Source organism: Centrocercus urophasianus, unplaced genomic scaffold (genome assembly GCF_019232065.1).
Source record: "Centrocercus urophasianus isolate 14NV4802_14NV808 unplaced genomic scaffold, USGS_Curo_1.0 seq_20, whole genome shotgun sequence".
NCBI lineage: Eukaryota > Metazoa > Chordata > Aves > Galliformes > Phasianidae > Centrocercus > Centrocercus urophasianus.
The window spans coordinates 211,404-224,741 of record NW_024884756.1 but is presented as its reverse complement, the minus strand read 5'-3'; the positions used below and the strand labels follow the sequence as shown (position 1 = coordinate 224,741).

Sequence of the window (13,338 nt, the reverse complement as noted above, 5' to 3'; positions counted from 1 at the left end):
AGGGGCCTGGAGCATCTTTCCTATGAGGAAAGGCTGAGTGAACTGGGTCTGTTCAGCCTTGAGAAAAGAAGACTGAGAGGGGACCTGATTCAAGTCTATAAATATCTAAGGTGTGGGGGGCAGAATGACGAGGCCGGACTCTTTTCAGTGGTGAATGGAGACAGGACAAGGGGAAACGGCCGGAAACTGCAGCATAGGAAGTTCCGCACAAACATGCGCAAGAACTTCTTTAGGTGAGGTGACGGAGCGCTGGAACAGGCTGCCCAGGGAGGCTGTGGAGTCTCCTTCTCTGGAGACATTCAAGTCCAGCCTGGACATCTACTTGTGCGACCCAGTGTAAGGAACCTGCTTTGGCAGGGGGGTTGGACTCTCTCTGGAGGACCCTTCCAACCTCTACGATTCTATGATTTAGCAGGGTGTTGTTAGGGTAGTATGGTTAGGTTGTGGTTGAATCCAATTATCCTTATGGTCTTTTCCAACCTGAGCAATTCTACAATTCTATGATTCGACATGGTGATCTTAAAAATAAACAGTTTTCTCAGTTGAAGTTATAATCATGTACTGAATTCAAAAAGTAGCGTGTTAGTTCACTGACCAGGATTTTCTCCATCTTTAACTACATGACATTTATTTGAAGTGGCAATGAAGTCGTTTGTCTTTCACTACAGATATTTATACTATGCAGGCTGGAGCAGAGAAAGGAATGGAAAACAAGTGAGCCACACCACATTTTTTGACATGCAACTAGAACCAACTAGACATCAAACACTGACTCACCTTTCACTTCACAAACTCATCACACACCAATCACTAGGGCGTGATGTACTTCACGTATCAGTGACCTAGCAGTGCATTTCTGGTACACAATTAAACTCCTTTCACACCAACCACATGACCAAGATGAAACAAAATAAAATGCCTAAGTTTTGAGCATACCACTTAACTCCTGCCGATTTGCTCGGGTACTGCCAAGTTGAGACCAAAGCTGCCTGACTTCTTCTTGTGATCGAGTCTTGAATTCTTCATGCATGATCTGAAGTTTTTCCAGCTATGGAATTTAATAACAATATTTCATTAGAAACTTTTTTTTTTTTCTGATTCCTTACTTTACATGCAACACATACAGTTATATCAGAACAAGGTGGAAACATCAGTGATATCAAAACATTCATATCCTGACCCAGGATACCTGAGATACTGAGTAGTGCTTACCTATTAGATGTACTTTAAAAAGGGATTTGCTCCATTCTGATGCCACAGTTAACACTGCTAGCAAGAATCAAGTAGCAAGAAACACAAATCTCAGAAAAATCAAGAACATCACCTATATTAAAGTGCCAATCCTTAATACAGAGGAAGGAATGGCACCAAACTGCAGAACAGCAGTTGCATTCAAATCATTATTAATTGCTATAGAAGGTCCCAGAGTATGCACCTACTTTATGTATGTGCTTCAGGGCTTTTTTTATTTAAACCCCTAAACACAGTTACCGAAATAATAACACGAGTATATGATCTGCACACATAGTGATCAATTAGTCAATGCAAAAAATCATCTTTACCTCCTTCTGTAGATTCTGTTCTTTTTCTTGGCTTTCTGTCTTCATATTTTCCAGGAGTTGGTTATGTTCAGCCTCCAGTTGTTTAGTTAACGCTGTGATTGCTAACTGGTGCTGCTTCTCCAAATCTACACATTTCTCTAAAATTGAAAATGAGTTTTGTTACACCATCATCCTAGCTAACAAGTAACAACCTGTACCTGTGTGACTAAAATAGGAATAGCATGTATTCAGACCACTATGCTGGCTTACATTTCCTGTAGGATTCACAACAATAAAAGCCTTTTCATAGAGGTCTCACTACTTTCAGATTACTACAGTGCTACCACAGTTCTCTAATGTATAGTCAATGAATATAAAGATGTTATAATCATGAAATAAACAAGAGAGCTTGGCAAAGCAGAATATACAAAAAGAGAATAGATAGAACGCTTACCCACATCCCAGGCTGCAAAACTCCAGAGGAGGGATCTCCAGAAGAGATCCTTCCCCATTGGCAGTCAGCTCTTCAATGGGTCTAGGAGAGAGCTCCCAGAGGAGCCAGGCTCCACCTCCCCCCCAGCGGCAAGGTGAATTGCCTTCACCAGTGCTCGCCTCAGGTGATCAATCAGAGCTTCAGGCCGTGACTGAGCAGTTCCCATACGTCTATATAACACACTCTTAGCCAAGAAGTAACCAAACAGTAATGCCAGAGAGATGAATACCTGCTCTCTGCATACACAAGAAGTGTTCTGAACTAGAAGCACATTTTCTTAAGGGAATCAAACATTTCTGCATGGCCTACAAACACAGAATTTCTCCTACAACTACAGCCAGTAGCGAGAAATGAAAGAGGTGACTTGGAAGGACTGGAGAGACTTGTGCCATGCCTCAGTGCTGAGCACTCTCTGAACCCTGTAAACTTACCTCTAAACCCTAAACTTGCAATTACTTCATTCAGTCAACAAATCTTGGTCTGTCAGAAAACACCTGCAGTAAACTGATTGTTTTCTGTCAGAAAACACCTGCAGTAAACTGATTGTTTTTCAGCCATGGTGTTCTGCAAGAGATTCACACTACCCTCACAGAACAAACTTTACAGGCAAACTTTACAGGGTTCATGGAAACCTGGTAAAGCCAGTGCAGGCAGGGGAGAACAAGCCATTTGTAGAAATATGTCCTCATAGCAGCCAAAGGCCATTCAAACACAGTGAAAGCACCAGGCCTATGGCACATAAGAAGGCCACCCTTCACTTCTCAAACTTGGTCCTGCTGCTTGCCAGGTGGCATCAGAATTCAGCAGCGGCAGCGCAGTATTCTCATTCGTTTGAGGAAAATGTTTCCCACATCTCTCGCTGACATAGAGTCTTGGAGGCTCAACTACCTGACGAGATCTCTCTCTTCACAGCATACTTATCTCGTGGATCCTTCTCATGCAGTTACTGGCAATAAGGGCAAGTAAATCACAATTCCAGTAAATGCATCAAATTTTCAATCCCTATCCAAGCTCTTCACAGTTCTATCTTCTATCTGCACGTCAGCAGAGGATGTATCTGGTTAGGTGTTCATCATTAAATTACTTTTAAAGATAATAAAAACTCCAATTACGCTAGTCTTAAAAGTCACTTACAGAACAGTACTTAAACAAGATGTCATTCCATCAAGTTGTAACTTGTATAAGATTCTTGTAACAAGAATCTGAAGGTGCATGTTTTAGTTTGAAGAAGTTTCCATGAATATGAACAGAAATCTTGATTAGCCTAAAGCTGGCTTTAATCTGTCAGCAAAACACCTTTAATACTTTCAAAGAAAAACACCTGTCTAGTGCAAGTTAAAATTCAATGCAGTTATGTGAGTTTTAAAAACATTTCTCACTTAGTTCCTGTTTTCAACAGTCTCATGCCATCAACCTCATTCTTGTACAAGGATATGTTTTGTATTTGCTTTTTTATATGGATAGCTTTGCTACTGCTGGATAAAGAAACCTGCTTTTCAGATCATAGCACCTACTTTCAGATTGTTCCTTCTCAAGAGAAAGAAGTCCCAGCTCTGCTTTGACTTTTTCTAATTCCATTTCCAGAGTTTTCTGCAGCTCTGCTATTTCAGCATGATGTTTTTTAGACAGCTCCTCACACGTGTATTTTAAACGCATCTCAGACTCCAACTCCCAGTCTCTTTTAAGAGTCTAAGACAAAAAGATATGTGCGTTATTAAAGCAAACATTTAGCAAATATCAGGTGTCTGGGAATTTTTTTCCCCTTTATATTCCATTTATTTGTCCACTACAACAAACACGTAGTGGACATGGGACTTCTTCCAGCTCTGGTTCATTAAAGGAAATTGTTCTTTTTCCTCCCTCTATGAAGAACAAAATTTGTACCTCTAGCGTCTGAATATGTTTCTCTTCCATTTCCAGTTCTATTTTCTTTCTTTGATCAACTGTGAAATAAAAATCCTTATTATTAATAAATGTATATACAATATTATGTTTAAATGACAAGTAGAAATATAGATGAACATTTTCAACATCACACTTGGAGCTTGAATAGGTAGATCCTTGCACGTTATGCTGCTGCATGCCTATCTAATCCTATTGTTATGTTATACCCCAGTAATTCCCTTTCATTTTAGAAAGTGATAATTATCTAGCAGTTGTAACTGCTAAGAAAAGCCTGGAGGCTAAGGACAGCTTAATTAGTAAAGGAATGTCCAACTAAGCCCACAGAGACAGTATGACACTTTAAAGAAGTACATAAACTACCCTCCTTTTTCCACACTTGGAAATTCAAATGCCCATCACTGTCATTTTAGGCAGCAGTATTTCACTGCATAACACATAAGAGATACAATCATCTTTGTTGCCAGAGACATAGCAAAAGAGCAGCAGACAACAGCAAGTGGGAAACTTTTTTCAAATGTCTTCTAAAAACGCATGGGAAACAGAGCAGAAGACAGATACTATTATGTGCTTCATTTTCACTGACAGCTTCCCAGTTCATTCCTTGTTTCCTTGTAAGTTCTGACTCAGCACCTCTGCAGGGCCATGAGAACACCAGAAAACTTTCTTTTCTTCCAAGTGCTGTTGCCTTAGCTTTAAACATCACTTCAAGTTTCTCAGTGGGAAATGAGACTCCAGAGACTGAGGTACTATCAACTACCCAGCCAACGGTCAGATGTAAGATAAAATTTCATCTACAAGATAAGAATGTATGAGTTCTCACAGGAGTTAGGGTCATGTTCAATCACCACTTCCCTGAAAATTTCCTCTATCCTTCCAGATAACAGCATCTACAATGCTCACATTTCTCCTGCATCATCTGATTTTAGATCCTCTTCAGGTCCTTGTATTCAAGCATTTCTAAGTGGTTATGTTCAACTTACAGTGCCAAAATGCAGATAAACAGCACTGATTCAGAGAACTTTGCTCAGACCCCCTTGTACTCCAAAACCCCATTAACCCAGCAGTTCTTTATATTACTTATGCTCTTCTGTTCTTGGGTCAAAAAGCCACCAAAAATATTTCTTCCTCTCAGGAAAGGAGAACTAAAGAAAAGTTTCCTACAAGTTCTTCAGTGAATTGCTGCAGACCTCACCTTTCTCCAGAAGTTCCTTAAGCCCTGCCATATTGTTCAGAAATGGTTCTCTGATCTGAAAAGGGGTAAATACCCCCAAAATGGGCACAGAGCCATCAGCAGGGCTTCAGTATTGACAGCTGTGGCTTTCCTCCTGGTTCTCACACAGAACATCTGGTACAAGTTCACACTGAGTCTTTCAGATCCTTTCCAAGTCCTTTCTCTTACTTTTGAAACCAACAAGTGGGCAAGGCAGTAAGTTTTTACACATCTTGTCAGAAACACACCAGTAGTCAGTGCTGACTTAGGGCAATAAAAACCCTTAAGAAACACAGATAAGAGCTCTACTCTTTGCACCAAGTAAATTATTTGGGACAGCCCTGTCTAACGCTTCCTGAAAGCAACTAGCTCTATATACTGCTGTTTTACAGACAGAACTGCAGAACATGCACATAGTTGAAGAAGAGTTAAGATTAGGTCTGGATAACTTTATTTTTGCACTTCAAAGTTTAATCCTGCACGCGCAAGTCTACCCACTATACCTATTCTAGGCAATATCAGCCTTCAATCATAAGGCCGAATCTACATCACGATGGAAACCCCTGAAGGCAGAATAATACTGACTGAATTTCAATATCTCGCCTGTTATTCCCAAATTTAATACCTAATTCTTGCTGATACTTTGACGTTAGGTCTTCTTTTTCCTTCAAACAACGTTCTTTAATTTTCTCCCCCTCCAGCTGATGGCGGCTTTGTAGAATTGCTATCTCCTGAGCACGCTTATCATTAAGCATCTCCCGTAGTTCCACAAGTGCAATTTCCTTTTCTTTTCTCAAGTTAGACTGAGTAAGCTCAAGCTGGGAGGTGTGCAAGTTATTTAAACTTAGGCGTAATGCTTCCAATTCAAGGCTGTGAAGCGTCTGTAATGGAGAAGAAAAAACATTTTAGCGTCTCCTCCAACAGCAGGTGTTCACTTTTTCCTCCCCCCCATCATCAGTTTCAGTTTGAATTGCTTTCAACTGTTAGCACCTCTAAGTTTTGCTTTTCTGTACCTGAAAAGTGTTTCGTCGTGGCAGAGACAGAACTGACTTCTGCAACAGTGAGATTTACCAACAATTTTCAGTGCAAAGTAAGTTTTCCTTATCTGCCTCTTAACTGCAACTCTAACAAAATACCTTCTATCTGTCCATTCTCGTAGTCTTTGGAACAGAGCACATGTACATCCCATTCCTTCATTGAGTATTACAGAAATTCTCTTGTTACTGTTTATAACACGGTACATAGCAAGGTTCTAACGTGGTATTGGAAATGTGGAAACTAAATTCAACTAAAATAGTGAATATCCATCAATTAAAACTGGCAGCCAAAACATACTGCCTGAAAATTTGTAATTCCTAAATAACCTAAACAGTACACCAGCATCTTACATTTAGACCTAGTCAAGTTTTGACAACTAGACCTAGTCAAATTTAGACAACTAGACCTAGTCTTTCCACTTTACATTTACAAGTGTTAAAAAAAAAAAAAAACAAAACTAAACAGTAAATACTTAGAAGGAAGTCAGGTTTGCAAGTTTCAATTTTGCACAAAAGCAATTATTCAACAAATGTAATTAGCAGGATAACTAAAATGTTGGGGTTTTAAAATGTATACATTTATTTATTAAACTTATAAAGAAAATAAAAATCAAATTCAGTTTCCTTTGAAATTAATGTTAAAATACAACCACAGAGAATGACTCTGAAGAGCTCCTGCAGAAAAAACCTATTATCACCCACCAAGGAAATATCTGTCACTCAATTAAACATTATTTGAAATAGCATGCCTAGTATGGACAAAAATTGCAGACCCTTCTCTTCACAATGAATACAGTAATTGCTGTATTCATTTATTTTACCTGTGACTGGAGCTGGGCACGCTCAATCTCTGCTTTGTGCGTGGCTGCCATTTGCTGCTGAAGTTCATCCAACAGCTGTAGCTTTTCTTCATTAAGTTCAGCACGGAGCTCCTCCATTTCCTCTTTATGTTTAGTAATAAGTTCAGAAATTTCACGGTCATGCTCTCGTTCATGTACCTGCACAGAATGCTCAGATAAAGGGCTTTCTTCATAACAGTGCTGGTTAGCCCCCACTATAAAGTTACTGATTGAAAATTCTCCTTTCCCCCAGTCCCAAATCAAAGACAAAATAGAAGAAAACAATTGATAGCTTTTTCCATCTCCAGAACATTTATCTTGCTTAGGTGACAAACAATGCAGAATATATTTATTTTTCTGAAGTAAACTTGATTGCACTATTTACCTTTTTTACTAAAGCAAGCTGTTCTACTCTTTCTTCCTCCAACTTCTTTTGCTTTTCAACTTTATCTTTTACTTCAGCATTTAATTCTTCTATCTAAAAACAGGGATACAAACATTTGCAATGACTACTTTTAAGTATTCAAAAATCCAAAACCTGCCACTACTGGTGTTGCCTACCTCCTTCTTGTGTGTCAAACTCAGCTTAGTTAATTCTGCAAGGTGCTGAGTCTCCATTTTAACAATTTCCTCCTTATAATAATTCATCATCTCAGACTGTGCCTTCTTTGCATCTTGTACAGACTGAAAGGATTCCCGCAAGTAATTTTCAAGCTCCAAATGAACCTTCTTCAAATGAGCTATTTCTTCAATCAGTTGGCTTTCTTTCTCACTGTATTCAGTACTTTTTGCCTTTATTTCAGCATGAAGTTTACTAATTTCCATGTTGTTGAAGTTCAACCTATCCTCATATCTTAGTCTTTCACACTCCTGTGCTTCTTTGATGTTTTGCACTTCAGTATTAACTTCATGTATGTTTTTCTCAAGATCTGCTATGATGCTAGCATTTGCTGCTAATGCTTTCTCTGCTTTTATTAGATCCTTCTCCATGATGGATAATCTCTCTCCTAATGCTGTTTTCTCCTTCACCAAGAGTGCTAAGTCTTGCTCTTTGTTACTGATTTCTGCTTTGAGCAACTCCTGTTCTTTTAGCATTGTCTCTTCCAGTATGGTTTTCTGACCAAGTAACTCCGTTACTCTCTGGTTTTTAGCCTTCTGAGCATCAAGCTGGTTCTGCATTCGATCCCTCTGACTTTGCAAAGCAGCCAACTGACGTCCAAAAAGAGTCTGTACTTCACTCGTTACAGAATCAGAAGCTATTTTCTGCTCTTGAACTTCCTTCACTAACTGCTCCTGAGTTCGCAGCTGCACCATCAACATTTCTTTTTCCTCCTGGAGGTCTTTTATCATTTGTTGCCAGGCAGAGGATTTAGACACTTCTGCTAAATGTTCTGTAACACAGTAAGATTGGCTTCCATCCTCATTCTGTTGCTTTACTAGGAGGTTTATTTTGTTCTCAAGTTCTTTCTCCCTCTCTGTTTTCTGAAGAAGTTGTTCTTCACAACATAGCCGTGCTTCACGTTCCTTATTCAGTTCCACATTAATTTCACAGAGCTCAGCTATCGTTTTCTTCCATTTTTCAACAGCTTCTTGGGTCTCCTGATGAGATTTCTTCAAGGCTGACTCTTTTTTGCAGAGCTGCTCAGTTAGCTTCACACATCTCTCTACTACACAAGCTCTCTCATCATCCTTTACATCACCATAGTCACTTATTTTGCATTGCAGTTGGGAGCCATCTGACAAAAGTGAAATGAAGGCCTCTGCTTCCACCTTGGTCTCTTCAAATGTCTCTTTAGTCAAACTGCCAATGCATGATTTTTCATCAAGGTCAAAGTTTAGTTTAGGAGGTTTAAAATCTGTGCTGGGATCTGAAAGGACACTACTGTTTATCCCAATCCTACTGCATTTATCTTCTTCAGTGGTATAACCTTCAGAACAGCCTGACACATATGACTGCTCTGGTCTCTCTGTGAAGACAAGATATTTTGATAGTATCTCTTCATCAGTAGTGAAAAATCCTAGTTCTGGCAACGGTTCTTCAGACAAGTGATCTCCACTACTTTTATTATGCTCTCTGATCTTTGAACACACAATTTCTTCTGATTCATCCCTTAATGAATCTACTGTTGGTTGACACTGGAAATCTAGTTTGTCAGGATCTAGCTGTTCTCTAAATCGGCGTGGTTCATTCAACATCTCCTCAAGCTTCACTGTCTGCAACTCCAGTATATCTGGTACAGTTTGTGTTTCCCTTAGGTTTTTATTGGAGACAGTCTCTTCATCATGCTTTTGCTTTGCATCTTTACTTTCTTCAGCCTCAAAAAGTCGCTTTTTATTTAATTCATGGATGAAATAATTCAGTTTCTGAATCCCTTCATTCAAGTGCTGTTTTTCCTGCTCATATTGCTGGGCTTCTTTGACCTGCACTTCTGCCTTTGAAAGTTGAGACTTAAGATCGCTAATTAAAACTTTGTATTGAATCTCAACCTCAGTTTTTTCTCTCTGGAAGTTTTCCTGCTGTTCTTCAAGTTCCTTTCTCAAATTTTCTTTACTAATTTCAGATTCATAAAGACTATTATTTAAGTTAGTTATTATTCTATTTAAATTCTGAATGTGTTCTTCAGAATTCAGAGCAGAAAGTTCTTTCCTTAACTGTTCAAGTTCACTTTTATGTTTTAAAATCATTTCTTCTTCATATATCTGCTTGGCTTCTGCAATTTCTTTTCTATGACATTTCTCCAGGTTAGCTTTCAAGTGCTCCAATTGTCTGCAAACATCCTTTTCATGATTCATTTTCAGTTCTTCAATATGTTGCTGTTCTTTCATTTTGATTAAGGTTATTTCGTTTTTTAATTCTGTTATTTCTGAGTCCCGGAGAGAAAGAGTATGTTGTAGTATAGACAAATTGAATCTTTCTGATGCCAGTAGATCCTGGAGACTTTTAATACAGTCATCTTTTTCTCCTATGCTTTCATACAACTGTTGCATTGTATCTTTCGTACCCTCTTCCATTAGGGCAAGCGGATATTCCTTATCTTTGGTATTCTTAAAAATAAAATATTACATGTGAAATTTACCACTGAAATATTGACATGCTTTAAGTTCCTTAAGTCTCATGTTTTCCATGTCTCTTCACAATTAACATTTCCCCTTAAGTACAGAGTAACATTGACCTTATGCACAAATTATATGTTCAGTGCAGGCTCTTCCTCCAAAAAGAACCATAACTACTACTAACTACAACTCATAACAGTAAAGGTACTTTATACAATTTTACCTTTTGAGAAGATTCAAGCTGTACCTCCAGGTCTTGTGCTCTTTGATGCAGCATCTCCAAATGTGCATTTTGTTCTTGGAGATTGTTCTGAAACAAGAACATTTGCTGCTGGGCTTCTAATACCTCTTTCTTCCCAGAGCCTTTATTCTTCAGCATCACATTAACCTGAACACATAAGTTTACTCCCAGTCAGAAGAAAGTTTATATAAGAATAGCTCCTAAACTAATCCCACTGTACGCATAAGATGTATTGTATTTGTTGAATACAGATTTATTCTATGTATCATCTTCCATTCTCAGTGGATAAGTAAAATCCTAAAAAGTCACACAATAGATAACGTGTTTGAAATACTAATACTCACAGCAAAGTATAACATTAATTAATTCACTTCTACAAAGCCCCTCAAAATGAGACAGGACTTCCAGTGGACTGGACATTTTAGTAAGAAATCAACGAACACAATCTTTTCTACAAAGGATTTCACAGTGAATAGTAAAGGCTTTTTTTGCTCCCACCAAATGGTAAATAAATAAATAAATAAATAAATAAATGCATTTTTCTAAAAACTTTGCTGAAGCCAAGAAAACATCAATACGCTCAAGCCAGCATTAGTACCTTCACCTATCACCAAACTGGTCAAAGCTCAGTTAGAGTTGAAGCTGTCCAGTACTAGGGAGGACAATAAAAAAGGTTTTTTCAAATACATTAACAAGACGAGGACCAGAGATTGGTCATTACTTGATGAGAATGGTAACCTTACAAACATAGACAAAGCAGAAATGTTTAATGTCTTCTTTGCCTCTTTCTTCAAGATCAGTCATCAGCTTTAGCACCCCAGGGGCAGAGGTGGAGGACTGGGGCTGCAGTAGTGATCAACTCCCAGCCAACCCTGAACTTACGTGGGATTTTCTGTTCCACATAGATGCATACAAGTCCATGGGGCCCAAAGTGATTCCTCCCAGCTTCTCAGAGAGCTGGACAATGTCATCGTAAGTCCTTGCTTAACTATTTTTCAACAGTCTTAGGAATCTAGAGAGGTCCCAGTTGACTGAAAACTAACTTATTTCAATTTTAAAGGGCAAGAAAGACGGCCCTGGTAAACTTAGACCTGACAGTTCACTTCAGTGCTTGAAAAAATTATGCTGAGAGATACTGGAAAAAACACCTGACAGGCAATGAGGTCATTGATAACAGCCAACATCAGCCCATGAAAAGAAGGTCCTGTTGCACTAAATTTATTTCCTTTTATGACAAGGACACCCATCTAGTGCGACCAAGGGAAGCCAGTTGACATTATTTTTTTGGATTTCAGTATAGCTTTTAATAAGTTTTCTCCCAGTATCCTTCTGGACAAAATTCCCAGCATACAGCTAGACAAAAATATCATGTGATGAGTGAGCAATTGGGTAATGGATTGGGCCCAAAGAGTTATACTAAAATAGAGTTACATCAGGCTGGTGGACAGCAACTAGCAGGGTACCCTAAGGCTCCACTGTAAGACCAGTTGTCTTTAACGCTTTCATAGATGACTTGGATGTAGGTTCTGAGCAAGTTTGTTGATGATATTAAATTGGAAGGAGCTGGTGACTCCATCGCTGGAGAGGCCTCACAGAGAAATCTAGACAAATTCAAGAGCCGGGCAATATCCAACAATGCGAAGTTTAACAAGAGCAAGTGTCACTGGATTCTGCAGGAAAAGAAGGAGCAAGTCTGGCTTTCCACACATAATTGGGAGGATTAGATGCTGGAGCACACTCCACTGAAAAAAACCTCAGAGTCACAGTCAAACGTGAGTCAACAGTGTGCCGAGTCAGCCCAGAAGGCCACCCATATTCCAGGTGCATCAACCACATCGGTAGCCAGTCAAGCAAAGTGATTGTTGCGCTCTACAATGCACTGGTGCAGCCTCACCTTGAGCACTGTGTGCAGTTTTGGGTACCACAAGGCAAAAAGAACAGAAAACTACTAGAACAGGTAAGTCCAACTCAGCCTACAGACCAAGTGTGGTCAGCCCATTCTGCAGCTAACCCCACAGCTTCACAGCGGCAAGTCTTCCCCACAGAGCAGCCTGGGCAGGTCCCAGGCACACACTCATTACTCAGCAATAACCAAACACCAGTGTGCGATTGGCATTGGTACTAACTCAAGTTATGGCAAATAACTATGCATTTTCATACATCAGATACATACAGCCCTATGAACAGAGAAAAAATATGCACTCATGCTTCCCATTTTGATAAAGAAATTTGAGAATGAGCTTCAAGATTTCTAAAAATGATCAATTTCCAGTATATTTTCCACTCCACTTTCAGTCAACACAAATACATTTGTCTGATCATGCCTCCTTACCAGACTTCTATAACATCTGTCTTCCCAGAGAAAGAGATGCCCTGCTTCACAGTCACATCTTATTCATGTACGTATTGCTTTTCAGCAGTACTTACATTTGTGAACAAACATTTTCAGGGATGAAGTACAGGAAGAATAAAATTTCATCAAAAATCTCTGATGAGCACGTTGAGACCTCACTAAGAATTACAATCATTTCCATCAAACCAGGCTGATGCATTAGTTTCACAAAAACAAGGTCAAATATCCCACTAGTTTAATGTTTTTGTTGCTCTCCTTTATGTTTCAATAATAATTTTTTTTAAAGTTTTGTTAGTTATATACATTAACTATCTTATAAATTTTATGCTGACTACTCCAAAAGTAATGCCTCCTATTTAATTATGTTGGCCCACACTATCACAGGCAGATGTTGAAATGGCAGTGGTATCCTACTGATTTTTTACAACATGGCACAAAGACTCTTGTTCATGGCTGACAAAAATGAATAACTAATGGTGACTGAAAAACAGTGTCTTGTAGCTGAGAATTGGCTCTATCAAAGCATTGCATTTCAGGCCTTGCCCTGAAATCATTTTCACCTCTGCACTGCAAACTGTACTAAGAGGTATGTGATAAGCCTGAGATGTGGTGGTTTTGTTTTTTTTTTTTTTTTTTTTTTTTTTTTTTTTTTTTTTTTTTTTTTT

At 38.8% G+C, this 13,338-nt stretch overlaps 1 protein-coding gene across 8 annotated transcripts in view; it reads right to left on the bottom strand.

Moving 5' to 3' along the window:
• Positions 1 to 13,338, bottom strand: part of PCNT (pericentrin) — a 95,062-nt gene that overhangs the window by 71,046 nt on the left and 10,678 nt on the right. For 3 of the 8 annotated variants that reach the window (XM_042821902.1, XM_042821900.1, XM_042821901.1), the window contains exons 1-8: positions 7,587 to 9,314; positions 7,411 to 7,503; positions 7,008 to 7,184; positions 5,775 to 6,030; positions 3,919 to 3,977; positions 3,549 to 3,723; positions 1,563 to 1,699; positions 937 to 1,048 (exon numbers count right to left, since the gene is read on the bottom strand). In XM_042821902.1, coding sequence (XP_042677836.1) covers positions 937 to 1,048; positions 1,563 to 1,699; positions 3,549 to 3,723; positions 3,919 to 3,977; positions 5,775 to 6,030; positions 7,008 to 7,184; positions 7,411 to 7,503; positions 7,587 to 9,221 — 2,644 coding nt within the window. In that variant the 5' untranslated portion in view covers positions 9,222 to 9,314. Of the gene's footprint in view, positions 1 to 936; positions 1,049 to 1,562; positions 1,700 to 3,548; positions 3,724 to 3,918; positions 3,978 to 5,774; positions 6,031 to 7,007; positions 7,185 to 7,410; positions 7,504 to 7,586; positions 10,071 to 10,302; positions 10,468 to 13,338 lie in introns of those variants that run through there. The other 5 variants (XM_042821898.1, XM_042821899.1, XM_042821903.1 and 2 more) reach the window with 3 other exon arrangements.